This window comes from Eptatretus burgeri, chromosome 9, assembly GCF_056783735.1.
Source record: "Eptatretus burgeri isolate ZD-2024b chromosome 9, Ebu_testis_v1, whole genome shotgun sequence".
In the NCBI taxonomy this organism is placed as follows: domain Eukaryota; kingdom Metazoa; phylum Chordata; class Myxini; order Myxiniformes; family Myxinidae; genus Eptatretus; species Eptatretus burgeri.
The window spans coordinates 6,193,259-6,214,940 of NC_140969.1; the positions used below are offsets into that span (position 1 = coordinate 6,193,259).

At 41.7% G+C, this 21,682-nt stretch overlaps 1 protein-coding gene across 1 annotated transcript in view; it reads right to left on the bottom strand.

Moving 5' to 3' along the window:
- Window positions 1-7,666: 7,666 nt before the first annotated feature.
- CPSF2 (cleavage and polyadenylation specific factor 2) overlaps window positions 7,667-21,682 on the bottom strand; it is a 68,952-nt gene continuing 54,936 nt past the window's right edge. The window contains exon 16 of the mRNA XM_085893986.1: window positions 7,667-9,763. Within this exon, the coding sequence (XP_085750112.1) occupies window positions 9,671-9,763 (93 nt within the window). The 3' untranslated portion in view covers window positions 7,667-9,670. The remainder of the gene's footprint in view (window positions 9,764-21,682) is intronic.

Below are 21,682 nucleotides of genomic sequence, written 5' to 3' on the forward strand. Positions count from 1 at the left end.
AACTTGGGAGCAGTCTCGGACGAGCACGGCGAGCGATTCCACCAAGAGATTTCACTCATGGAGACGCGTTACCAAGGGCGGCACAACCCGAACATGATGGGCGATTTCTGCTGGTTCCTGCATCGTGAAACTGACACAGAGCAGCACAAACGCAAAGCCAAATGCCTAAAGCATTTTTAATTACATTCTAGTGGAGTTTTTCTGTAATTTCTATAATTTTGAAGCATTCATGATGAAATAAATGAATAAATGAATTTTTGTAAATTTCATTGAAATCCTGACTTCTAGGCAATGGGAATATTTCTGTTACTGAAAATCCTGACGTGATACAGCAAAACGGTTATGATTTTTGAAATCAGCGTACCCAAATTAGTCTAAATCACTTTACACATCTCCAGTAAAAATTTTTTGTTGTTCAGTGTTATTGGAGAGTACACTGGGGCTGCAAGGGATAAAATCGGATTACTGGACAAAAACCGTCTCAATGGGTTTCTCTCAACAGTCTGGGTGGTCCCCCTTTGGTCTGCCTGCAAGTCAGAGACAACAGCTGCAGGCTCTGTCTCCACATCAGACTTCTCTGTTGCCTGTATGCCTTGCAGCTACCTTTGTAGTGTCTCCAGTTCCAATGCAGTCTGTTTCCTGTTTTTTTTTCAGCTCAATTGCTGTGTGCTGTTGCAATCGCTGCATCTCACCAACAGACCCATTCATATTCTGCTGCCAGCTGGCGAACTTGCCCGCACAACGCTCCTCCATTGGCGACACATTGTTTACCAGGCCAGTGAATCTCTCCCCCAGCTCCTCATGGACCTGCCAGATTGACTCTGACGGCTGCTGGAAGTGTTGACCTAAATCCACCCAAAAATTCTGCTGCTGCTCTGACTGCTGTTGTGCACGCTCCTCGGCTCTGATTGCCATGACTGATGCAGTAATTGCTGTTATATAACTTGCACAAAGTTCATTAAATCAGCAAGACTTCCTTGCTTTTCTTCTTTAACCATCACCTCTGTCATCTGATGTTCTTTCCCTTTCTGGCCGACATCTTGGTAAAATCTTGTCACAATGGTGTCCTGCTGTTGGTATCCTGTGACGGAGTGGTGACCTGTCCAGGATTGTGCCCAATAGCCCAGGAGACTGCTCAGGCAGCAGCAACGCTCTGCACAGAGTGTGGTCCCAAGGGATGGATGGGGTGGGGGGCAGTGGGAATTCTCCATGTAAATATGTATCATGTAGCGCTGCTCCAGGTGGAAGAGGGTATTAAAAGTTCCCACCCTTTACAGTACAGTATTCCTGCCCCCATATTTTTCAGTGTAGAGGTGTTTTGAATTGCACAGCAAGAGGCATTTTGGAGAGGTGTTCTAAATTACATGTTTGAATCAGGATAACAACATAAACTCCCTGGCCGCTCCCACAGGGAGCGGGTGCTTCTCGTACTTATCAATTCGTCCTTGTCACACACCCAACCTGTGCACCAAGTTTCGTCCGAATCCATCCACAACTTTTTGAGATATCCTGCACACAAACAAACAGACAGAAAGGGATGAAAACATAACCTCCTAAACCTTTGGTGACAGAGGTAATAAGCTGAAAAAGAATTACAAAGTTAATTTCACAATTGATAATTCATTTCGAGTTATTAGGTTGCACTTCAAAAAAAATTGAAACTCACGGACCCTTTTACAGTGATGTCATTCAAAGATCCGTCCATCCATTGGGACCATATCTGAGCAGAGCGTTGGTGCTGCCTAAGCAGTCTCCTTGGCTATTGGATACAATCCTTGCCTGGTCGCCACTCCGAAACAGGATACCAGCAAGCTGGTACTCATTTTGCCAACCTCAGAAGGATGACAGGCTGAGTTAACCCCACCTGGTATTAATTCAACAGCCGAGTGGGATTTGAACTCAGGATCCTCAGATCCCAAGCCCACCACCCTAACCATTAAGCCAACACCAGGTATATATTCAAAGATCTTCAGGTATAAATTCAGTATTAACAGTGATTTGATGATTGCTGGAGCTCACAACGACGGAGTAAGAATAAATACAACATTTTCATTCAGCACATGCTCAACCCCAATCAGATATAAATTAAATGTAACTTCCTGTGTCAGGAAAAAACATTTTTCACGTGAATTTTATAATCCCACACCAAATAATCAGACGATTTCCTTCAATGGAGAAAAAATTTTGAGAAGAATTCACGAACGAGTTCATTACAAATTAAATTTTCTTAATAAATAAAGATGAAAGATGCCGATTGTCAGGAAGCACGAGTTTAAGAAATAAAATAATTACTAAAGACTCCGCTGGGGATGGGATGTTCCTTTCACCATACTATAATCCACAGGGTGAAGGTGTGACCTGAACATGGCAGTGGTGGGGGGGGGGGGTCCTACACTCTGGTGGGAGGGATGTATCGGTGTGTACGTACCCATAGCACAAACAAAGTCCTCAAACAAATGATTTCCTCAGGCCCCTCCCTTGACTCCCCTTCCCCACACCACAGCAGCTCGTTTTGCTGTACACCCTGCCAGAGGGAGTCACTCAAATGGCACCCCAAGGCCTATCCATGATCGCGATCAGCAGGGGTCCTCCTCCCCATGGCAATCGAGCCGACCCTCCTCCCGGAAGATTCTCAAATTCCCAGTCGCACGCTGGGTTACTCGGGGGCTAGGCATGGTGAGGGGCCACAGTCCTCGCTCTCTCTCATTGCTGTATTTCCTGTGGACACATACCACTTCCACACGCACAAACTGTACATGATATTATTCCTCCTCAGCTGATATTACATTCTACCTTCACCTGCAGTACATGCTGAACGATGTGTTCCTACCTGCCATGGCTTGCATACATGCTAAATAATTGCAATACACAATCAACACAATCACCTGTGAAAAATATTTTATTCAAAATGACATCACATTGTAACCCTTTCCACTCGGTGCATGTGTTTGTGTGCCACTCTTGTGGCCACTCCGGCCCATCACCCATACCACTCGTAAGCGAGTGAAAAGCGTAGGTCCATTGGCCGCACCAGGTATTGAATGAGGTTGAAAACCCCCTCAACTGCCTCCCATCTTTCTGAACTCTCCAATTTCCTCGGGTGTGTGTCTGATGATGCCTCTAATGTTTGCACAAGATAAGATTGTATAAGTTTTATATTGGTTTATCTCTGCCCTGTGGCTTCTCTTTGTACGTAATTGCATTTCTTTTGCCACGACTCACAAATCCTTGCTTTCCCTGCAGTACACATTGCTGAATAAAACCCTTCATTGAGCCACCCGACCTTTCCACGTCCTTGCTGATGAATAAATTGCTGATGTTATAAATGTACCAAGCTCCTTTCGTCTTTTCCTTCATTGATCCAGCATGGTCCGCACGTTAGTTTTTCCAGGAAGTTGTGCCCCACTACTTTGCCCTTGTTAGCCAGTGCACACTCACTGTATCGCTCAGCAGTAATCCAGGTGTGCACTGAGGGCACAAGACCCCAATCGGTTTGGCCTTCCACAGGTAAGGTATCATGTGAGGGAGTGTCACCCTGCCAGGATCGGCGATTGTGGTTGCTGAGCAACCCACAGGTGCACGGAGTTATCAGTGACCGGTGGCCTCAGGACCGGGCATTCCAGAGGGACCTGAGTGCTTCCCCTTATGGCGAGCCTCGAACCCTGAGTCCGTAACAATACATTTATTGCCGCCCTTCCTCCTTCTTCAAAATGATCATTACATCAGGGGTGGTGAGGTCCAAAAGATGGTGCCACATATGTTGATGCGAAAGATGAACAAACCACGAGAAAACAATTTGCACACACGTTGGTATAAACAGTTCAATCACTGAAGGCAATTCACAAACTCAAGAGTTCATGCAGCTCAATGGATTGCAACATTTTATACTTGCAATTAGTGTTCTTATTGAAGATGATGAAACCTTTCATCGACATTTGTATGATGAAGATCACATTTGCTTGACAGCTCAGTTGGAGAGTACACGACTCCAAGTTGTCGAGTTTGATTCCCGACAGAACACGGTTTGACTAAAAATTCCCATCCTCTTGCCATGTCCTGCAACGCATTGGATCATAAAGTTTGGAATCTTTTGGAGGAGATGTTGAGCTTACTGTACCATTCCATGTGTGATCACTTGCTTTGGATGTTAAGATCCCATGATATCTTCCAAAAACCATTGTGGATGTATTCATTCATGTACCATGCTCTATGCAGGGCATCGGTGCTACCAAAGCAGTTTCTTCGGTCAGGTTAAAATTCTGGATGGGTCACCACTTCAACAAAGGAACTCTCTAGACAGGTCAGACACGAGTGTGATGTGGATATACTCTGACCAAATACTGAAATTCCTTCCTTTGGATCCCCCCACTGGACGTTCAGGTGTATTATTGCAAAAAATTGGTGAACATCATGGAGTATGGAAGCACAACACATGTTCGCATTGGACAGGAAAAAAACATGTCTGCCCCATCAAATGTGTACAAAACGATATATGCTGCAAAACTCCTATAAAAGGATGTTTTCGTTCATAATTTCAGTTTTAAATGTAAAGAGGTAAATCTTTCTGTTCCTCGGCTTTTCTGGATCCCGAATCTTCATGAGAACCTGTACAAGTGTAGGTTTATAGCGGGTGCTAGGCAGTGAGTGTTCCACCAAACAGTTATGAGTTATCGTTAACTCAGGCTTACAAGTTGTTCGAAAACAGTTCACAAAATATTGTTTAGCAATTGAGAAGAATTCTGGTATTGACACTTTCTGGAGCATTAATTATCCTTTTGAGTTCTTAGATAGGATTAGATGTCTCAATATCAAGTCAGTTTAAGTTTTTGATTTTTCAACTTCATATACAAATTTGGATTTAGTGCTCCCTTCTTTTTGCCACGACAAACCCCATTTACTCCGATGCCGACACAAGTCTATTCTCCACTCCTTTGTCAACTTCAAATCTCGTTATCTTCTTCCCAGACATTGAATTCAAACTGCACTTCAACTGATGACTGAATTCTGATCGTAATTCTAAAATGTCATGGGGCTCAAACAACCTCATTATATTCAACCACATGAAGACCCAATCGCTTCTCATCTCAAAGTCAAAACTAATGTTTTCTCTCTTTTCAATTACATTTCTTAACAATTTCTCAGGTTGTTTGAAATTACATTTCTCAGGAAAAAATTGAGCGCACCCTTCATTCAAACTTCCACCATCAGCATTCCAGGAATTGAAATTTCCTCTGATAAACAACTTGCATTCTCCTGGAAAGCAAATCCAACTGAAGGAAACCTCAGATCATTCCAAAAAGCCTGCAACAAGTGTGTGTCCACTCTCAGAAGAGCAAGAAAACAACAGCTGTGCAACCTCAAGATTGAACCTTCAAACCCATCTCCCTGCTCTAAAACCTGGTGGCGCCTTGTTAAGTCTCTTGCTGATGTATGCGCCCACTCCAACGGCACAACAGCCAACCACTCATGTGAAGGCGGAATGCTTCAATTATGTGTTTGCTTCCAAATATTGTGTCCTCAACCCCTCACTATCTGTACCCACCCTTCCCAATCATACCCAACCGCTCCTGCATTCTGTGTCTTTTACACTCGAGAAGGTGGAGAAGTTTCTGGCAACCCTCAATTCTGCAACTGGAGTGGAGAGCATCAGCTCACGTACCCTAAAACCTGCTCTGCTGTTCGTGAACATCCTCTCTCTGCCGTTTAAACCATGTCATTTGCCTGAGGTCAATACCTCCGCCACCGAAGGTGGATGGATGTTATGTTTTCACCACGATCTGCTGTTTGTGAAGAAAACAACTCAAATTTGTGGATGGATTCGGACAAAAGTTGTGGAGAGTTTGGGTATGTGACAAGTATGAAATGATTCGATTTTGGTGAAGATTCAGATCTGGTTCTGAGAATTTTTAAAGTGATTTTTCTGAGAGATAGGGCCAAAACTGATATATAGCAGGATATCTCAAAAAGTTTTGGACAGATTGAGACAAAACGTGGTGGATAAGCTTGTTAGGTGACGAGAACAAGCCAATTAAATTTGAGTTCAGGTCTGAATCCACGAATTGTTCTCGTCACCAAACCAACTCATCCACCAGGTTTCATCATAATCTGTACATAACGTTTTGAGATATCATGCTATATATTGTTTTTGCCCAATCACTCAATGGTGAAGAATCACTTTCGAAATTCTCAGATACGGATTCGGATCTTCACCAAAATCGAATCCTGCTATATATCAGCTTTGATCCTATCTTTCAATCATGGAAAAAAAAAATCACTTAAAATTTTTTCGCATCCAAATCCAGATCCAGATCGTCACCAAAGTCGAATGATTTCATCCGTGTCACATACCCAAGCTCTCCACAAAATTGTTCAAATCCATCCACAACTCTTTGAGACATCTTGTTCAGAAACAGACAGAAAGGATGAGGGTGAGGGTGAGGGAGAGGTTGAGCGAGAGGGAGAGAAAGATGGACAGGGGTGAAAACATAACATCCATCCACCTTCGATGGCGGAGGTAACAACAGCTGTTGAATATACATTTTCTTTAAGCAACACACTAAAGTTGAGAAGTCAATTTTTTTTCAAAAATATCAATGCAGGATACAAAAATAACCAAAACCGCATTTTATCGTTTTAAAAAAACACAAACATGTTCCCCACACAGCATACATGTGACATGATGTGTGCTAAAATGGACCCTCAATATATAAAATTTTTTATTTTTTTACCTTTTTTATGGAATTGATGTAATCAAACCAAAATTACCAAGCGTCAGTTCTTTCCTGACACACACACACACACACACACACACACACACACACACACACACACACACACACACACACACACACACACACACACACACACACACACACACACACACACCAGGAGTAATTTATTGTTCACTAGATTTTCTTACAAGATAAAACTTAAAACTACCCATTTAGCTCAATGGTGCTATGTTACCCTATTCTACCTTTAGGTTATCCTATTCCACCTTTAGGTTATCCTAATTCTAGTTTTGTTCCCAATGAAGTTGATCCTGAATAAAAGCTGTGCTGGTATGACACCATACAATGCCAATGGAGATTTGGTGAGTGACACAGGAAGTGTTCCCATGGCTGGAAATTGCAAATATGAAGAAATCCTGATTTAAATGTTTCTTTTTTATTCCCTCAATGACCAAATGGGGAAGAAGTGGGGAGGGGTGGGGGGCTATCATGGTATTGTTTTACATGGATTACAAGATAATTGATCATACTTATGTCAAATTTGAATGTGGAATTCCAACATCATGAGCTAAGTACGCAGATGGAAACATGAAAAGAGCCGACCAAAACAGTTGTGAACATAAAGTGTGGACTTGGTTAGGTACGAATAGTCTCAACCAGAAACTGTTCAAATATTCAGGAGATTCCAACTGATAGTCTCATTATTGGAATATTCATAAACGAGACTGGAATCGGAAGATAACTGGGGGTGCATTCTCATGGGATTAAAAACCCTCTCTGTCCACCTCAACCCTCATTTTCTAACCTTTGGGTTCCTATCTTTATTTCTTCTGACTCTCAAACATCGAAAGCTACATGCCAACCCATAATGTCAACCCAAGTGTTTCGTATATTTTTGCATTATTATCAGCAGTATGGAGAAATGTAAAAAGAAATGTTGATGAAACATGTTTAATGTGCCTAATTTAAATACAATGTAAGAACCATTCATATCACTGCATAACAGTCACAACGAAATGGTACAGCATGGGAAATTTGAGCAAATGCCGATGCTAATTGTATAAAAAAAACCAAAACAAACAAATGCTTACATCATTAATATTTGATCAAAAGCATTTTGACGCATGTCTTCTTTACTGAGAAAATAAATATGTACAAAAGACCATCTGCTGTCACGTGACAAAGCAAGCAATACATTTTTCAATAAAGTAAAGGTTTGAATTGTGAATGGCTTTGGTAGAGGAAGTTCAGGTCACCTTATCTACTGCATCCCCTTCATAAAATTTCTTTTTTTTTTAGAAACACCAAAAGTGTAAAAAGAAAAAGAGCTTTACTTCCTCTGTTACTCTCGAGGTTAAAAACCTATCACTATCAGCACACGTTGCTGACAATTTGCTCATTTGTCCGAGCCGAGGCAGGAAGGAACGATTAGCGCTTTGAAAACTCATCATTATGCCATGTTGGGATCAAACACAAGGTATATAATAATGTTCCCTGTCAGAAATCAACTTTGTGCAATTAGTACAACGAAGATGGTTAAAAAATCGTTATTGTTTCACAAATTCAGCGTTGAAACAAAAAAAAAAAAACCCAGCACGTGACAAATTAGTGAAATTGTATTCGCTGTCATTCACAAAATTTCACAACGTACAAGTATTAAAAACGAAGAAAATATATATATTTTTAAATTACCTTAAACGACAGTTTATCTGCCTTGAAAAAGAGACAGAGAGAGAGAGAGAGAGAGAGAGAGAGAGAGAGAGAGAGAGAGAGAGAGAGAGAGAGAGAGAGAGAGAGAGAGAGAGAGAGAGAGAGAGAGAGAGAGAGAGAGAGAGAGAGAGAGAGAGAGAGAGAGAGAGAGAGAGAGAGAGGAGAGAGAGAGAGAGAGAGAGAGAGAGAGAGAGAGAGAGAGAGAGAGAGAGAGAGAGAGAGAGAGAGAGAGAGAGAGAGAGAGAGAGAGAGAGAGAGAGAGAGAGAGAGAGAGAGAGAGAGAGAGAGAGAGAGAGAGAGAGAGAGAGAGAGAGAGAGAGAGAGAGAGAGAGAGAGAGAGAGAGAGAGAGAGAGAGAGAGAGAGAGAGAGACTGAGACTGAGACTGAGACTGAGACTGAGACTGAGACTGAGACTGAGACTGAGACTGAGAGAGAGAAAAGTGGGCAGACATTCAAACAGGAAAAACCTCTGCCTCAATTGCTCTCTCTTTTGCTCCGACGAAGAGTCCGGTAAGGCCCGAAACGTCAGTTTTAACCTTTTATTTAAGGCAGATCAAGCACCCTTTAAGGTAATTTTTTCCCATTCTTACTTCCTTTGCCGCCCACACAGGTCACCATTTGTGTGCTGAAATTGGCGATTACATTCTATCAAAAACTCAATAAATCATCGTGCAGTTGAGGACAGCAAATTGAAAATGCCCACGTACGGGGAACTTCGATTCCATCTCACAGTTGCCAGTCTGTTACTGCCAAGGCAAATATTACCATTGTGAAATGAGAAGGAATCGGTGTTTGATCGTTTTCTAATTGCAAATAAATGCACACACGTATTACTGGCTGATGTGTATAATTTAAAAACAGAAGGAAACACTGCTTGTAAAACAACAGAAGAAAAAAAAAAGGAATTGGCCAAATATTTTAAACAAACAAACAATTTATTTATTTATTCCAGTTTTGCTGACACACAAATCCAACCTGGTACAAATATTAGGCTGGCTGTATCAGGCTTGGTGAGAATGGGGTGGTAAATGTGAATTTTCTGTAAATTGTATTTGTGATAGCGAGCTCACAAAGTATCCATCCACCTCCATGGGATTACGCACCTATCGAACCAAAAATCCAACAACGACACCGAAATATTTTGCTCCAATGCCCGTCAGACGTAACTGCAAATAACAAAGCTTGACGCAACATTAAAAGATGAAGTTTTACTCATCATGTACAACGCATCAAATGATGGCATACTGTCGATAAAGCAGATCGCGGACCTTGTAGTAATCTTCACAAACGCATCCTTCCAGACCAATCTTTCCAGCTTCAGTCTGAAGAGGAAAACAAAATGACAGATCAAGTTAGAGCTCAGATTAAAAGTTTAAAGATTGCTTTACACAACAAGACAGGTGTGTGTGTGTGTGTGTGTGTGTGTGTGTGTGTGTGTGTGTGTGTGTGTGTGTGTGTGTGTGTGTGTGTGTGTGTGTGTGTGTGTGTGTGTGTGTGTGTGTGTGTGTGTGTGTGTGTGTGTGTGTGTCTCATTGGCTGTTATCTCCACTTGTAGGTTTGAGGAGATTGGACAAAGTCCTCCGAGACCCAAGGTCTCCACCTTCGCTTCGGTAAAGGCCCAGTCACACCTTGACGTTTTAGCCAGCTTTTGCCGATTTTTGAAAAATTTGTCTAAAACGCTGGCACACGTCGAATACGTGATGGGTACGTTTTGGAAACATTAAGAGCACGCTGAAAAACACTGCCATACGTCGTAGTACGCTGGCTTTCATCGTTGTACTTTGTGGTTGTCCTCAAATTTTTTTCATGCTTGAAATTTTACGACTTATGCCAGCGTATGACTCACAAGTTCCGCTACGCTGGCCATAAGTTGTAGGCACGTTATGCGATCGTTGACACACGTCGACACACGTTAATTGTAAGTTCATCATAAGTAGAAACACATCGAGGTAATGTTTAGCGTACCCGAAACTTATTTCTAACCTATGAGTAACGTGTTGTAGGCACGTTACGCGATCGTTGACACACGTCGACACAAGTTACTCGTAAGTTACTCTTAAGTCGAAACACGTCAATGTAATGGTTAGCGTCAGTGTTCCAGACTCCCTGGTTTTTTTTTTTATTCTTTTTTCTTCGGTATGACGGTGATGTTGACACTTATATTTCTAGTGCGGTTATGATTTAAATCGTTGAGCGGCAGCCTATTAATTATATTATATTATAACCGCACTAGAAATCGAAGTGTCAACATCACAGTCATACCGAAGAAAAAAAACCAGGGAGTCTGGAACACTGACACTAACCATTACATTGACGTGTTTTGACTTATGATTAACTTACAAGTAACTTTTGTCGACGTGTGCCAACGAGCGCGTAACGTGCGTACAACTTATTCCCATCGCATGCGGAACATGTGAGGCATACGGCAAGTACGTCGTAAAATGTTTAACACGTTTAAAAGTACAAGACGTACTCCACTTACTACGACATATCATAGCGTACTTTAGCATTCTATTCACGTATACCAAACTTACCCATACCGTATTCGAAGTGCGCCAGCGTTTAGACGCATTTTTCAGAGGTCAGCATACGCTGGCAAGATCGCCAAGGTGTGACTGCGATGTTGACACTTCCATTTCTCTGGCAGTTATGATTTGAATCATTGTGCGGCAGCCTTTTAATAGGCTATGCCACGTGATCGTCGGCGATACGTGCAGCGCGCTATGCATAAGTTAGACTATCGTTGGGCATAGGTTGTGAACGCCAACAACAAGCTAAGCATTCGTTGGTACAAGTTATCGATAAGACAACGAAATGTTCTGTGTCCGTTACTAATATGTTATGCATACGACCAACTCGTTATGAATATGTCCGAATCTTTTAAAAAAAACATCAAAAGTTCAGCGTAAGCCAGCGTTTTACATACATTTTGATACGTTGCCATTGCTGGCTAAAACGTGAAGGTGTGACTGGGCCTTAAGGGATCACAGTTCATGGACCAAGCTGTTCAACTTTTTTGTTCTCAGAGTTTTGTTCCGAGGGCTCTTTTCAGGATATTCACTAAACCCCGGACTGCCTCCAATAGCTGTTCATTTGTGGTAATATTCCCGAGGATGGTTTTGAAAATCTCAGTGAGGTTCTTTATTATTCCTGTTGCTCCAATTATCATTGGTGGTGCAATTTCGACACTCTTTAGCTTCCAAAATCTCTTGATCTCATTTTTGAGGTTGTGGTATTTGGTTATTTTCTTGATTTCCACATTATTTAAGCCAAAGTTGCTGGGTACTGATATCTCAATCAGCAATGCTGTCTTCTCCTTTTTGTTCCTGAGAACGATGTCCGGTCACAAGGCTTTTTCTATGTTCATGCTCGATGGGATCATCAGGTGGAACACGAGCTTGACGTCTATATTTTCAATGATTTTCCTTGGTTCGTGTTTCCATGAGTTTTCTGGAAATGGGATGTTGAAAATTTTGCAGATATGCCGATGAATTACTTTGCATACTTTGTTGTGCCGTTGTGTGTAAAGTTGTTCTTAAAGTTTTTTGCATCCTGAAAGCAGGTGCCTACTACTTCCTGTTTCTGTCTTGCAGAACCGACACTTGTCCGTATGGCTCAGTCCAGTCATCTTTTTAAATCCATTAGTGCAGTGTCCTTGATCTTGGACATTTATAATTTGTTATCTGTCCCATTTGAGCTGACCTCTTCTTCGTCATTCCAATGAGCATTCTTTGTTGATCCCAACTCGGTCCAATCCAAATTAAATCCGATAATATGTTGAGCATTTCACAAATGCAGCGAGTCCAACACTTGTCGCTCTGTGCACCTGGTTGAGTTCCATCAGGCCGCTCCCTCCCTCTTGTCTTTGCAGGTACATTCTTGGGATGCACTGGTTTTTGTGGAACATTTTGTGGATGGTGAGGAGTTTTCTTGATTTGATGTCTAACTTATTGATTTCTGATTGGGGCCAGTTTATTATCCCACAGCTGTAATGGAACACTGGTACTGTGAGTTGGTTTATGGATTTGATTTTGTTTCTTGGGGAGAGGTTCGTTTGGCACACTTATCGAGTCCAAATTCCATTTGAATGTCCTTACAGAACCATTTACAAGTTTCAGCTGTTCTGTCAATTTTTCATTATTCGGTGCGAAGAGATTTAAATCATCCATGCATAGTAGGTGTGTCACAATTCCTGTTTCTTTGGATGTTCTTCTAATGGTTGTTAGGGTGTATCCATGTCTTTGTTTGTTGATGAGGTTACTCATGGGGTCCAGAGTCAGACAAAACAAGACGGGGGGGAGGGGGGGAAAGACTGTCTCCCTGGAAGATCCCAGGCGGTATCTTCACATCTGATATTTCGATATTTCCTTCTGAGTGCTGTAATATCAATGTGGTATTCCAGAGGTCCATTGTTTTCTCAATGAGTTTGATTATTTGGAGATTGATCTTGTATATTTACATGCATTTTATCATCCACGAACGTGGGACACTGTCGAAAGATTTTTTTATAATCTATCAAGGTGCTAGACAATTTGGGTCTGTGTTTTGCAATTTTCAAGTGTGGCCTTGTTCATTAGTAGGTAGTGAATTGTTCCATAACAACCTCTCTTACATCCCTTTTGTTCTGCCTCCAAACCTCCTTGTGTGAGGTGATGGTACATAATTTCTGAAATGATTCCTGTTCAAAGTTTAATGTCGTTGGAAGGTATGTTATAGGCCGGTATTTGTGAGGAAGTTGGGTTTCTTCAGATTTTGGGATGAGAAACGTGTTTCCTTCTACGAGCCATTCATCCACTTCCTTTTCCTCTTGGATCAGTTCATTGAATGTCCTGGCGTAGTGATTGTTGAGAGCATCAAGTTGTTTTAACCAGAAATTTGGAATTCCATCTGGGCCTGGGCTTTTAAAGTTTGGCATTTTTTGAAATTGTTTTCTAATTTATTTTTATCAACAAGAAAAAGAGAAATCAGAGATTTAAGACCCCGACCAGAACTTGTTTTATATGGTGTTTGTGTAGTTTTGTGTGGTGTATTTTGTGTGGTGTTTGTGCACTGAACTACACTAGAACTGCCACTTTATAACTACTGGCAGTGTTGACCGGATACCAAGATGTCTTGCTTTGATGCAACCTTGATTTGATCGGACACTTGACCCTGACCCATGATATTTATTATTTAATTGAATTCAGAATGGGATAAAAAATAAATTCAATTCAAATCACATGGAAGACCAGATAGGTACAGTCCTGCATTGGAAGCATCAGAAGGAACCTGAAGAAGCAGAAAGAAAAGAAGACATCATCAGGAGGAACCTGGGTAGGATTTGAGGTTCAACTGCTACTCCTCTACCCACAAACCCATCCAGGCACAGGCAAGTGAGCCTTATTAAAAAAAATCAAAACAACAACAAAAAAAACCCAGATTCAAAAAAAGTAAATAATTCTCGCTGCCAGACCATGTGTCCCATCTGGTTGAAATTTAAAACATACACCCCCCCATTACGACGAGTTCATAATTGTGAAGTTTCACATCGATTGATTAAGCGGTTCAAGCGAAATATTTTGAAAAATATTTTCGCTCAATCGAATATGGCTGCCAGACCATGTGACATCAATGAACACCCTGGTATACACAAGGCTTGGGGAACATTTGTGTGAAGTTTGCCCTCGATCTGTCCAGCCGTTCTGGAGAAGAAAAATTATCGGTTTCATAGTAAATACAATATGGCTGCCAAATCACATAACCTATGACATCATGTGTGTGAATGTTTTATGACATGGATTGGCGGTCATGCATGTAAAGTTTCGCCTTGATCTGTTCAGCTATTTCAGAGAAGACTTTTTTTTAACAATATGGCTGCCGAATCACGTGACTGATGGCATCATAAAGTTTTTTCTGTGTGTGGACGAATTTATCCTGGGATGACCCTCAAAAATGTTAATGTTGATCGGATGTCACATTCTACGTATGAAATTGTGACGTTATAAAACAAAAAAAAAAAATCACTTATTTCCCATGAGGAGTACTTGCCATGTGCCAAGTTTCAATTTTTTCCTTCATGTGGTTCCAGAGATACAGAAGTCCAAATTTTTTCCATTTTTCAAACGTGGCTGCATACACCACATGACCTATCACGTCATAAATATCATTAAAACATTCGACATGAGTAGTCGCTCCAATGGTGAAAATTTTGTCTCAATACGACAAGCGGTTGGGGAGAAAACCACGAAAGTTCTGTGCCGACAGAAAAACAGACAAACAAACAAAGAAGAAAAAGACATCGTGCAGAGCACGATACTTGCAAAATCCAGCCCCCTTCTCCAAAGATTACCATGGATACATCAAACTGTCCATTTTATTAAGATTAAAATTGACAATCTTAATCAAAGCTCAGGTCAATCAGATGAAAATTGATTATTTTTTTTTACCCCGTGGGGTCTTCCACCCCACGGTGTCGAAGCACCGCTCGCGTTCTCTCTTTACCTTCGCAAACTTTGTTGCGAAGGTTATGTTTTGATCGCTGTGTATTTATTTATTTATTTGTGAATATGTGTTTTTGTTTGTTTGTTTGTTATTCACATTACTCCAAAAGTTTTGAACTGAATCACAGCAAATTTGGTGGGATGATTGGTTATTATCCGAGGACCATTTGATTAGATTTTAGGAGCGATCGGGTCAAGGGTCAAGGTCAAGGTCATGAAAAGGTCAAAATCGTCTTTTTACCATAGCGCAGTCAATTTGTATCCAATTTGCATGCAACTAATGCTAAAATGTTCAGAATTCAATGCCCCATGACACAATGACGTAATAACCCTTATTAGCGGTTGGGAGTCAAAGGTCAGGGGGGGTCACGACATTGCAAAATGTGCGGTTTTAGTCATAACACGGTCAATTCTTATCCGATTTGCATGAAACCAAAACCAAAATGTTGACTGTTCTGTTCCCCACACTCTAATACCAATTACAAAATTAAGAGTACAAAGGTCAAGGTCGAGGTCATGAAAAGGTCAAAATCGTCATTTTGCCATAGTGCGGTCGATTTTTATCCAATTTGCATGCAACCAATGCCAAAATGTTGTGAATTCAATGCCCAATCTTGTGATATACAATATGACACAATGACGTCATTACCTTTGTTAGCGGTTTGGGTCAAAGGTCAGGAGGGTCAACGACCTTTATTATCATAACACGGTCAATTCTTATACAATTTGCATGTAAGTAGATTCAAAATGTTTACAATTCAATTCCCTATCCTGTGATGTGTAATATTTGATTTCTTATAATGTGACCAGTTGTCATCAGATTGACTTGACACCGACACCCAAAAAGGTCAGGGAGTTCATACAGAAATTGTACAATGTACGTGAATCGGTGTCAAACAGCAGGAAATTTAATGTTTTTAAGCCATCATAACACTTGTGGTATGGGATTAAATACCCTCACAATCAACGGTTTCTGGGGGGGGGGGGCAAAATGTAGCGTTGGCGAAGGTATGCGCTCTACTGAGTGCCCTTTCTAGTTTCTTGTGTACAGTTCATTTGAACGTCTATTTCTCCATTATTCGTGAACAGAATTCGATGAAAATCGACAGGCATATACTAGACACATATTTGCAGGCAGTAACTGAGCCCAAAGTGCCATCCGGCCATTTGGGCTGAGAAACGGCCCTTTCGGCCCATTTTATTAAAATTATTTCTCGGTTATTAGTGAACAGAACTGAACCAAACTTGACAGGTATATTCTAGAGACCATTCCCCCAGGCAGTAACTGAGCCCAAAGTGCTATTCCGGCCCTTTGGGCCGAGAAACGGCCCTTTCGGGCCATTTTATTAAAATTGTTATTTCTTGGTTATAAGTGAACGGAACCGAACCAAACTTGACAGGTATATTCTCGGGACCATTCCCCAGGCAGTTACTGAGCTCAAAGTGCTATTCCGGCCCTTTGGGGCCATTTTATTAAAATTGTTATTTCTTGGTTATAAGTGAACGAAACCGAACCAAACTTGACAGGTATATTCTAGAGACCATTCCCCAGGCAGTAACTGAGCCCAAAGTGCGAGTCCGGCCCTTTGGGTTGAGAAACGGCTCTTTCGGGCCATTTTATTAAAATTGTTATTTCTTGGTTATAAGTGAACGGAACCGAACCAAACTTGACAGGTATATTCTCGGGACCATTCCCCAGGCAGTAACTGAGCCCAAAGTGCGAGTCCGGCCCTTTGGGTTGAGAAACGGCCCTTTCGGGCCATTTTATTAAAATTGTTATTTCTTGGTTATAAGTGAACGGAACCGAACCAAACTTGACAGGTATATTCTAGAGACCATTCCCCAGGCAGTAACTGAGCCCAAAGTGCTATTCCGGCCCTTTCGTGCCATTTTATTAAAATTGTTATTTCTTGGTTATAAGTGAACGGAACCGAACCAAACTTGACAGGTATATTCTAGAGACCATTCCCCAGGCAGTAACTGAGCCCAAAGTGCTATTCCGGCCCTTTGGGTTGAGAAACGGCCCTTTCGGCCCATTTTATTAAAATTGTTATTTCTCGGTTATTAGTGAACAGAACTGAACCAAACTTGACAGGTATATTCTAGAGACCATTCCCCAAGCAATAACTGAGCCCAAAGCGTGATTCCGGCCCTTTTGGCCGAAAAACAGTCCTTTCGGTTCATTTTATTAAAATTACTATTTATTGGTTATTCGTGAACGGAACCGAACCAAACTTGACAGGTATATTCTAGAAACCATTCGCAATACATTGATGAAGCCCAAAGTGCGAGTCCGGCCCTTTGGGTTGAGAAACGGCCCTTTCGGCCCATTTTATTAAAATTGTTATTTCTTGGTTATAAGTGAACGGAACCGAACCAAACTTGACAGGTATATTCTCGGGACCATTCCCCAGGCAGTAACTGAGCCCAAAGTGCTATTCCGGCCCTTTCGGGCCATTTTATTAAAATTATTTCTTGGTTATAAGTGAACGGAACCGAACCAAACTTGACAGGTATATTCTAGAAACCATTCGCAATACATTAATGAAGCCCAAAGTGCGAGTCCGTCCTCTATTAAATTGATTTAAAAGTCCCTAAAAGATTTAAAGTCTCCTTACTTTTTTTTTTAATTTTTTTTTATGTGCTGGGCGATGCCCAATGCAAAATTCAGTCGCAAATGATGATATGAAACTAACCTCACTCTTGTGAGGTGTTCTGGTTTCTTTTTCTGATGTGATGAAAATCTTACCAAATTTCAAAACTATCCGTCGTCCGTGCTCTCGCTCACCTGAGAGTTGTACGAATGAACTCCCACGGGGTATGTTCGTAATTCGAACTTGTTCAGATTGAAAGTGATGATTTCAGAAGTTTAACCTTTTCACCTCTAAAATGGTTGGTTTCCAAATTCTGTGATGCACTATGCAATTGCTGCTTAATTTTCAGGTTAATCAGATAAAAAATGACGATTTTAGAAGTTTGACCTTGTGTGGACCTTTGACCTTTTGACATCAAAAATAGTTGGTTTCCCAATCCAATGATGCAATATGCAAATTTTGCTCAAATTTCAAGTCAATCGGATGAAAAATGACGATTTAAGAAATTCGACCTCAAGATGGCCTTGGACCTCAAAATCAATCGGCTTCTCAGTTGAGAGAGACTACCTGTACAACGTGGTGAAGTTTCGTGATGATCGGTTTGGAATTGTGACCTATAGGCGATAAACAGAGGACAAACAAACAAACAAACAGACAGATTAACAAAATCGACTGACTTATTTATCTTCGATTTAACAAGATTTAACAAGGACAAACAAGATTTAAAAATCTTCGATTTTGTAAGTAGTAAACACACAGACAGACAGACAGACAAAGAGACCCAGATGCAATAATATCCTCTCCTCCGGTGAGGGTAATAATCACTGGGGGCATTTCCATGAGACGTTGCTTCTTCTTTTCCAAGTCTGGGATCCATTCTGCTTTCCTTGTTATGTTCCATTTGATCTTCAAAGATCCATTTCCAGAATTTTTTGAGTTTTTCTTTTTAAGTTGGGAGTTGACACATTCTGCTTTTGTTTCCCTAATTCGTGTTCGAATCTCTTCGGGTTACTCACAACCATGTGGTTTTGTTTTCTCCTGTTGTTTGCTTCCTCAGGTTTGATTAATCTTCCTTGCTATCATTTCTATTTTCAGATTGTTTGCTGCACCAAAGCACACGAGGTCTTTGTTTTCGATTTTGTATTTGTTTTTTATTGTTTGGATTTTTTTTTGGTTTTCGGCTTCTGTTTCCTTTCCTGAACTGTTGTATCTGACCTACTTCCTTCCTCAGTTGCTCTCTTTGTGTCTCCAATCTCTGTTCCCATGGTGGGATTTGCCTTCTATTTGTAGGGCCTTTTTTTTTTTTTTTTCCTCTTCTGGTGTTGTTTGCCCATTACTTATTCTTGAATGAATAGTGCTGCTGCAAAACACACGATATCGATTTCTTTAAAGGTGGATGATTTTGAAATCTTTTTTTTTTTTAGCTCACCTGGACTTTAGTCAGGTGAGCTTATGCAATCGAGCAGTGTCCGTAGGTGAGAGAGTGAGTCAGTCAGTCAGTCAGTCAGTCCGTAAACACTTCAGTCATTATTGTTTGAACCAAACACCATTTTGATGAAACTTGGCCACGAGCTTCATATCTGATGCCTAACGAAGGGACAGCAGTGGCCGAAAATATTGGCACCCTTGCACTTTTTCAAATAATGCACCATCTCTTTCAGAAAATTGTTGAAATAAAAACATCTTTTGGTATCCACATGTGTAATTTCTTTGGTTTGCAGTGGAACAAAACAAAAAAAGCTGAAAAATATTACTATATCTCAGCTTATTCCACAGAGAAATCCTAAAATGGCCCGGAAAATATTATTGGTACCTTTTAGAAGTTGTTAGAAATAATTAGATTTCAAGCAGGTGATTCTCCTTTACTTTGGAATTGAACTCACCTGTGGTGACTTGCAGGTGCTTTCAATATAAAAAACCACTCATTCAACCAGTTTGAATAGAGAAAAGAAGTCATTCTGCTGTTTTGGGTCAATGTTTGTACCGTAATGAGCATGGAGAAAAGAAAGAAAACCAGAGAATTGTCTGAGGAGGTCAGACACAATATTGTAGCCAAGCATGGACAATCCCAAGGCTACCAGTCCATCTCCAGCGACCTTGATGTTCCTGTGTCCCCCGAACGCAATGTTATCAGGAAGTTTAAGGCCCATGGCACTGCAGCCAACCTCCTTGGACGTGGCCACAAGAGAAAACTTGATGGAAGATTGCAGTGAAGGATTGTTCGAATGGTGGAGAAAGCACCTCGATCAACTGGCAAACAGATTCAAGCTGACCTTCAGACACAAGCTAACCTTCAAGTTGACAGTTTCAACTCACACCATTCGTCGCCAACTCAATGAAAGGGGGTTATATGATAGGAGACCCAGGAGGATCCCACCACTGAGAAAGATACATAGGAAGGCCCGACTGGAGTTTTTTCCAAACACACCTGAACAAGCCAAAATCCTTCTGGGAGCATGTCCTGTCGACAGATGAGACCAAATTAGAGTTCTTTGGAAAAGCACATCATCTGATGTTTACAGAGAACAAAATGAAACCTTCAAAGAAAAGAACACCTTCCCTACAATCAAACATGGAGGAGGTTCAGTGATGTTTTGAGGTTGCTGTGCTGCCTCTGGCACTGGGTGCCTTGAATGTGTGCATGGCATCATGAAATCAGATTACCAAGCCATTTTGGAGCGCAATGTTCAACCAAGTGTCAGAAAGCTGGGTCTCCATCGAAGGTCATGGGTCTTGCAGCAGGACAATGACCCCAACACGCACTTCAAAAAGCACCCAGGAATGGTTCAAGACAAAATGCTGTTCTGTTCTGAAGTGGCCAGCAATGAGTCCAGATCCAAATCCCATTGAACACCTGTGGGGAGATGTGAAAACAACAGTTGGGAGAAGGCACCCTTCAAATCTGGGAGAACTGGAGCAGTTTGTACAAGAAGAGTGGGACAAACTGCCAGTCGATAGGTGAAGGAAGCTCATTCATGGCTTCAGGAAGTGCTTGAGTGCAGTTATTTTGCCCAAAGGCTGCGATACTAAATTAAAAGTCGAGGGTGTTAATAATTTTGTCAAGGCCATTTATTTTTATATTCCGATTTAAAAGGATTTTTATAGTTCTGAATCAAAAACAAAGGTTCTGTAATATTAACAGTGAAATAAAGAATTATGGAGACCAAATACTTTGGTCAATTTCAACTTCTTCGGTCTTCTTCGGTGGGGGGGGGGGTTCGGTCTCTCTAAAATAGGTATTTGCTCTCTTCTCCAAACTATACACAGAATCTATATATTAATACTGAAGGACCAATTTTGTGCTCCTCCTCGCGGTCGCGTCACGTTTTTCTCGGTACTGTGACCTGGACTGAAAGAAACTTCGTACCAGTAAGAGTGCATCGCACATAGTGGCAATAGTCAACTTCTAAATCTGAAGCAGAATAAACACTTTTCGTTGAGACGGGGGCGAGGAGTGAAGAGGTGGGGCGAGGAGTGAAGAGGCGGGGCGAGGAGTGAAGAGGCGGGGGCAGGGAGTGAAGAGGCGGGGGCAGGGAGTGAAGAGGCGGGAGCGGGGGATGAAGAGGCGGTTGCAGAGAGTGAAGAGGCGGGGACGTGGAGCGAAGAGGGGGCGGGGGATTAAGAGGCTGGGGCAGGGAGTGAAGAGACGGGGGCGAGGAGTGAAGAGGCAGGGGCGAGGAGTGAAGAGGCGGGGGCAGGGGATGAAGAGGCGGGGGCGAGGAGTGAAGAGGCGGGGGGAAAGGTAAGCAAATTTTTGGCCGGGGGTGGGAGACGGGGTAGGGAATGGGGCGGGGGATGAGTAGGCGGGGGCAAGCATGCCCTGTCCAGTCCATGTCTCTCGAGTGTGGGTGAGCTGGTGAGGTTGGTTGAATGAACGGAATCCGTCTGTGACGGGGTTTCGGCTCGTTTCAATGAAACGACCACAACCTTCATCACCCTTGATGTACCAAAGTTTGTTCAGGGCGTTAAAAAATTCAGGGTCTATGGGGGTCTGCAGCAGGTTTGAGTGACTGTCGCTCCTGATCCAGATGAGCTTCAGGACAGTCGGTCCTATTTTTCTCATTGAATCGTTGGTCCACCTCACTAAGATGTTTGTGCTTGTTGTTTTCGAAGCGAATGGAGTTTTGGTCTCTGTCTTGGTTTTATCAATTTCATCTCTTCTATTTTG